The 7283-nt window shown below is 48.2% G+C and overlaps 1 protein-coding gene across 2 annotated transcripts in view; it reads left to right on the top strand.

Moving 5' to 3' along the window:
• Window positions 1-3356: 3356 nt before the first annotated feature.
• KAT6A (lysine acetyltransferase 6A) overlaps window positions 3357-7283 on the top strand; it is a 51830-nt gene continuing 47903 nt past the window's right edge. For both annotated transcript variants that reach the window (XM_064472695.1, XM_064472694.1), the window contains exons 1-3: window positions 3357-3495; window positions 5330-5379; window positions 5493-6263. In XM_064472695.1, the coding sequence (XP_064328765.1) occupies window positions 5661-6263 (603 nt within the window). In that variant the 5' untranslated portion in view covers window positions 3357-3495; window positions 5330-5379; window positions 5493-5660. The remainder of the gene's footprint in view (window positions 3496-5329; window positions 5380-5492; window positions 6264-7283) is intronic.

Below are 7283 nucleotides of genomic sequence, written 5' to 3'. Positions count from 1 at the left end.
GAGGGAGGCAACTGCCAGCTGGTGAGTGCTGCTGCGCAAGCTTTCAAAGGCTCGGGGCTGAGCCTTTACACCTGATGATGCTTCACGACGGTGGGCACACCTCCTAAGCAGTGACATCACCGTGCCTGGAAGAGGAGTAAGGTGAATGGACTGATTAGGTCAGAACGCAAAACCCAGCACAGTTCAGAGTTTATATCAGATCTTATTTTCTGTTGATATGCTGTAGCTTCCCCCCGCCCCGCCCCAAATGGGCCGGAGGTCAGTTTATTTACTCCAATATTGCCTAGTGACCTAGATATTAATTTCTTCTTTACAGCCATGATTTGTACCAAATGCATTTTTAAGCATCAAATAAGGTTTTTTAAATGTCTAATTCAAATCACTGTTGGGAATTACACATTTGAGAGCCACAAAGGGGTAATAATTAGTCATTTAATTACAGCACCTCAAAAGTTAAAGTTATTATTTATGATTTTAATATAATCACTTTACTTTTGTATTGTAAAGATTATTGTATCAGTCTGTGAGGCTCTCAGAGACTGTATTAGTGGGAGTCATATAGATGTCACAGACAGAAAGAAGCAGCAGCACACGGTTGAACTAACCAACAAGTCTTTATACATTTGGTTCTCTGAGAAACTCAAACCTTTCTGATTTTAAAATGGACCTTAAAATCAACAGTCCTGCGATATGTGTTTTCAACACAGGCATTTATTTTTTGTCTCATGAAATGCAATTCAGTCTTGACTGCATTAGACATTGTTTAAAAATTGCCATTTCCCTCTGCTTGCACCCATCATCACAACTGTTAGTATTTTACCCAGTTCATCTTGCTGCCACTTCTGTATTTTTCCTACAGTTACTTTGGTTTCTTTAGCCATCAAGAGCATTGGTGCCAATACAAAAGCAACCATAGGGTAATTAATTATTTCTGCACACCAAAGGAAAAGGTTGTTGAGGGGAAGGGGAAAATACATTTCTGCCTTAAGATCAGACAGGTTTATTAAAGTATATTGCTGGCACCTGCAGAGAACAGTTTGCAGTTACACCACTGTTTACTGCTGCAGAGTTAGTTACTGTTAGCATGTTTTTTCCTGAATGTCAGTCCCCACAGTGGCTCGGGAGCTTATATAAACTGGAACCTAAACGGAGAACATGGCAGAAGATGCTATCAGAACGTAATTTCATGTTGCTGGTTATTTACCGACAGTCTGAAAACCACTCATTGAAGGGTACTATACTTGAGCCACAGTACACGAACTCCCAGAGAAACCTAAGCACAAAGAGCGGTGCTACAAAATGGTGTTGCCAAAACGTGTGCCATCCTTATGATAAAACAATTCCTTACCATCTGTAGTTTGCCATATGCAGGTATTTTGATGATTTAACTGCTAGCCTGTGCTGTGAAAATAAGAAAAGATAGTAGAAAAAAACAGGCTTTTTACTTGTAATAGTCAACAAGAACAATGAATTTTTCAAGGGTGCTAATAATAACCTACTGCCAGTTTTGAAACAGAATAGAGTCTACAGACTGATACTCTGTGTTGTAGGAATGCAACTGCACTTCACTGGTATATACTGAATCCTCTTAGTCTTGCTTGAGTTTCATATCTGGAAGTTACATTTATATCTCCATTAGCTTTTCTTAATACAGCACCACAGCCTTGTACTTTAAGGCACTGGAAGCCACACAGCATAGAAGCACCCTGTCATGGTTTTAGCTGGGGTAGAGTTAATCTTCTTCACTGTGGCTGGCGCAGTGCTGTGCCTTGGACTTAGTATGAACACAATGTTGATAACACACTGATGTTTTAGTTGTTGCTAGGTAGTGCAGTGAAGGCTTGGGAAAAGGTGGGAGATTAATTTGTAGGGAGAATCCAACTCTGACGAGACAAAGCCAAACCTCTATAGTCTACATGGCAGAAACAGAACTGTTTGTACAGTACCTCGAGAGCGTCTCAAACTCCATTGGCTTCAAGTAATAAGTAACTCACTGAGAACATTTAACTTTTGCACCGAAAAACCTAGTCTGTTAAAACACCAAGAGTTCCTCTTGCTCAAAACAGAAATTTCTCACCTCAAAACGTTAACCATAGCTATTCAGAAAACATCATGAGTTTGCCTCATCAACTCTGTCTCCACAATGTTTCTTAAGATATTTTTTTCATTGGCTACAAAGGGAAGTTCACATGAAGCTTTACACAATAGCTGTCCTTTAAGACAATGGTGAAAAATGCCTACTTTACAACACGTACACACAACTCGTAAAATGAGCCAAAGGTTAGAAAAGGTTAGAGAACTGCACGCAGCACACAGCCATTCAAGACAGACAGGAAAATGAGATTCTTTCAACCAAATATAACCTAGGAGAGAATGCTGTAAAATGAGAATTTGCTCTTTGCTCATTTCTGCCAACTTTCAGCACATGCCAGCCCAAAGTTACACCTCTGCGGAGCGGAAGAGAACCATGTTGTTCTACAAATCGGTCAAGGGTGGACCTCGGCTCCCAGACAGACCCCTTTGGATTTCAGTGGCAGGCAGGCAGCTCTGCAGAGCCGCGACCGAAGTACCTAGCCAGCTCCTATACCTATTCCCGTGTAGAACAGCCAAAGTTTTGGCCGCGTATTTTGACTCTACGAACTAAAACGTATCAAAGGTGTCAGAAAGTCACACAAATTACCTCACAAAGATGCCCGACGATAGAGCAGTCTTTAAACGCGCACAGATGAGAGGCACAGGCCAGGCGTACCCACTCTCCAAGCCAAACGGTATTGTTTCAGCATCCTGCACCACTTCAGGACCTTTAGACGAGAAAAACCCCGACTGACTGTTGCAAGCGCGAGCTTAACTAAGCCTAAGAGATGGATTTCCTACCCTACGGTTAATAACCACGTATTACCAGAGGGGCCCGTGCCCCCCGCCGCCCAGCCGTTCCCGCCCGCTTCTCGGCAGCCGGAGCTGCCGGTAGCCGTACCCGGGTCGCAGCCCCGCGGTTGCGGAGGGCTCCCCACAGCCACAGCGAGACGGCACCGACAGCCGCTGTCCCGGCTCCCGCCAAGCGCTGCTTCCAATCAGCCGTCCGCGAGCACCGCCCCCCCCCCCCGCCCCGGCCCCGCACACCCTGCCCCGCACACCCTGCCCACATGGCGCCGCGGGCCGCCCTCGGCAGCCGGCCCCGGGGCGGCGGCCCGGCCGCTCCGGCTGCCCCAGGAGCGGCTCCGCCTCTCCCCGCCGCGCGCTCCCGCCGCCGCGGGCCCGGCCCGCCGCACGCCCCTCGCTCCCGCCGCACACCCACACCGCGCCTCCTCCCGGCGGCGGCCCCACCCGCACCGCCGCGCTGTTCCCCTCGCGCACCCCCGCCCGCCGCGGGCTGTTCCCCTCTCGCGCCCCCTCCCGCCGCCGCAGAGCTCTGGACCCAAGATGGCCGCCGTGTCAGTTTCGGGCTTCGCCGCCGTCCGGCCTTTGCTTCTCGGTTCCCGTCTCTCGCAGGCCTCGGTAAGCAGCGCCGACGGGACTACGCCGGCGCGGGTGCCCGGTGTTGGGGAGCTTAGAGACCGGCGGTTGGCGAGCTCGGCGGCCTGGGGAAGGGGAAGGCCCGCTGGGCGCTCCAGGCTCGCGGCCTGTTCCGGCCCCGCCGCCGCTCTGCGCCAGGCCCGGACCCAGCCGCCCGCTCCCCTGGGGCCCGCCGGGCCCGCGCCCTGGGGAGGCGGCGGCCGCGGCACGGCGTGGATGAGGCGGGAGGCGCGGGCCGCGGGGGCGCGGGCCGAGCTCCTCTCCGTCTCTGGGGCGAGAGAGTGCGGCTGAGGCGGGCGCGGGCCCGGCCGGACTGGTGCGAGATGCCGGGCTGTGCTGCCCGCCTCCGCGGAGGGCGAAGGACGGCACGGGCCCGCTGGCTGCTGGGGCTGCGGCCTGCGCCCCGGTCCTCCCGATTCCGCCGGCGCGAGCCCCTCGGCGCAGGCAGCGCGCTGCTCGGGGCGCCGTGCGCGGGCCCGGCCGGGACGGGGATGGGGACGAGCGGTAGCAGGTGCAGGGGCCGCTCGTCAGGCTGGCGGCGGGCGGGGGACCCGGCGCTGGGACCGTCCCGGTGTCGCCCGGGCGGGCAGTTACGCAACGCCCTGCGCCTGGGGCTCCGCCGGGGCAGAACCGGCGCCTTCCGCGGCCCCGGGTCCGCCGGGCTTGGCCGCCCCGGGAGTGCGGCTCTGCTCGGCCCGGCAGCCGGGCCTCGGGCACCGTGTTGCCCTTTTTACGTCTGTGGTGAGAGAACTTTAGGCGAGCGCTGCGTCCTTCCTGGTCTAAACAGTAGTTCTGAATCTTTCCAGTGCTGGCTGTATGGAGCTGTGCCGTTGAGTCTGATGTCTGTATGCAAATGTGTTCTGCGTGTCAATAAATTCTTCGGTACTTACTAGAAAGCAGAATGGGAGAACTGTGTTGACGACTAGATTGTGCTAAAACTTCCCTTGCAGAAAATCATTTTTCCCTGTAATAAACAGTTTATAAATCGTTCTCGGTTCGCATACTTTTGCAGTAGAACTTCAGCACAACATACCGTTACTGCACTCAGAAAAAGTCTTTGGCAAAGACGACTAAAGGCTGCGAAATAGAGCCTCGTACCCTTCCATCTGCACCTTTAAGTAGCACAGTCATAAGCATTCCTTCTTTATTGTGTATGGTCACCTGTTACTTTGTCCTCAAGTGTTTTCAGTGTGCCTCATCTATATTGAAGATTATAATGTTATATTCTTCTTCTATGTGTCTTCTGACTGACTGAGCCAGACTTCTATGGTCTCTGAAAGTGGAACATTTAATTACAATCTCCAGCTGCATTTCTTCACTTTTTTTCCTTGATGGAACAACTGTCATAGCTTTTCTTAGCAGGAGGGAATCAGACCTATGATTATGCTCCTGGAACAGCTCTGAAAGTTTCTTGCTGCTTGTTCAAGACCCTTGGCTGTTCTTACTGCTTTCTATTGAAGTTTCAGGCAGTGTCTTCCATGTGCAAAAATGCAAAGAGCTGCTTCTTTTTTAAAGATTTTTGCTGTGGGTGTCCCTGCCCCCCCATATTAATTTAGGTTGTGCTCAGCAATGATATAAAACTTGGCATAGAATTGATACTGATTTCTTTAGGCTGTGTGGAATTATTTCAGTGTTAAAGCATGCTTTTATTAGTAGTGAAGATAAAACTTTATGTATTACTTCGGTGTTTCAGAACTGTAGTAGTGGATCAAAGCTGTGCTGTGTGTTTAATGAATTAATGCTGGCTGTAATCTTTTTTTTCCACTTTTTTTTCTAACTGTTCTTTGGCAATGTCTCTCTTCTTGTTTTCTTCCAGGCCTAATGTTACAGCTCTTCTGATTGTGAGTGTGCAGACCAGAAGCTGAGGTAAGATATCCTGAAATCTTTATACCTTTGTGGAAAAACTTTCTCTAAAGCTGATATGGGATTTATTGGAGAGAGTGAGGAAGTATCTAATTGTTTTGCTTCCCTGTCTTCAGTGTGAAAACAAATAATGTTTGAGAAAGGAGGAGTCATTCAGAACAGAAAACGTGTATGCTATGGTTAGCTGGTTCCCATCACTCGAGAATCTGTTTTCTCATCGTGTGAAACTTGTTCAGCATCGGGATAAAGGATAACGACTCTATGGATATACAGAATTCTTCACCATGGTAAAACTCGCCAACCCGCTGTATACAGAGTGGATTTTGGAGGCAATCAAAAAGGTAAAGAAGCAAAAACAGCGTCCTTCAGAGGAGAGAATATGCAACGCAGTGTCATCTTCGCACGGCTTGGACCGCAAAACTGTTCTGGAACAGTTAGAGTTGAGTGTTAAAGATGGAACTATTTTAAAAGTCTCCAACAAGGGTCTCAACTCCTACAAGGATCCTGATAATCCTGGGAGAATAGCACTTCCGAAGCCTCGGAACCATGGCAAACTGGATGGTAAACCAAACGTGGACTGGAATAAACTTATCAAACGGGCGATTGAGGGCTTGGCTGAGTCTAGCGGGTCATCCCTGAAGAACATCGAGCGCTTTCTGAAAAGTCAGAAAGATGTGTCTGCGTTATTTGGAGGTAGCGCTGCCTCCATTTTTCACCAGCAATTACGATTAGCTGTCAAACGTGCTGTTGGCCATGGTAGGCTCCTTAAAGATGGACCTCTGTACCAACTCAACACTAAAGCAACCACTAATGCTGATGGGAAGGAGAGTTTTGAGTCTCTTTCCTGTCTCCCTCCAGTGTGTCTCCTTCCCCATGAAAAGGATAAGGTAAGATACAGTTTGCATGGGCATTTTCTTGTGATTGATGAAATGTGTCAATACAGAGTCACAGTCTGAGTTCAGTGATTTGTTTTAACTTGCATCTCGCAAGTTAGAAATTACTAATGTGCATTCGGGGTCCTACTGTGTCCATATTTCTAAGCGTGATCAGAGGAAGCGTAATAGATCATGATTTGTACTTAGGACCTGAAAACTGCAAATGACCTCCTGTGGGGAATTTACTTCTTAACGCTTCTGTACAGTGGAATCAAGTGCATGATAACAGGCTTACTCTAGTTATGTTAGCAAAACATAGGAAGTAAGCTTTCTCACTTTAAGGTGAGGTGGATTTGCAAAGCAAACTTGATCATCCTTATTTTCACATTTTTATTTGACTGCCAGTTTGGCTTCTTGTTTGAATACAGATAACATAGCGAAGGGCTCATTAGCAATTGCCACCTAATGCTGTCATAGAGGCTTTCTTTGTTCACAGTGTAAAAACCACTTTCTGTCCCAGAACAGTTTTGTTGTGAAATAGGAAGAAAAGGTATATAGGATACAGAAGCTGAAAAGAAGAGTGAAATCAGATGGTGTAGAGAGCATGGAAGTGCTGGAATGAGCACTCATGGACTTCTCCATTTTGTATGCCTCCCTCACCTTTCTTAAATACAGTCCATTATACAAACCAAAGTATTTTTCTATTGTTTTCTCTTATTTTTATGGTTTTTTTCCCCCTTCTTTCTTCCATTCTTCTGCATGCCTAAGGTCTTTGACCCTCCACTCCAACCTCAAGATTAAGCTGTTGGAGTGAAATTCATACCCAGTCAGTATCTTTCTTGTACTTGTGCTACTGTGGAAGCAGAGTAGAACGGGTGTCCATCTTTGCTTATTGAAGAACAATTTGCCAGTAATTCATACCTTTGCACTACTAGTCTCCAGGACTTCTAGAATGTGAGAATTATTTTTTCTGTCCATAATAGGTACATTTTTCAGCAGTGTTGGAAATCTTTAATTGTTGTAAATATATTC

This window comes from Phalacrocorax carbo, chromosome 24 (genome assembly GCF_963921805.1).
Source record: "Phalacrocorax carbo chromosome 24, bPhaCar2.1, whole genome shotgun sequence".
NCBI lineage: Eukaryota > Metazoa > Chordata > Aves > Suliformes > Phalacrocoracidae > Phalacrocorax > Phalacrocorax carbo.
This window is presented reverse-complemented; position numbering and strand designations above follow the sequence as displayed.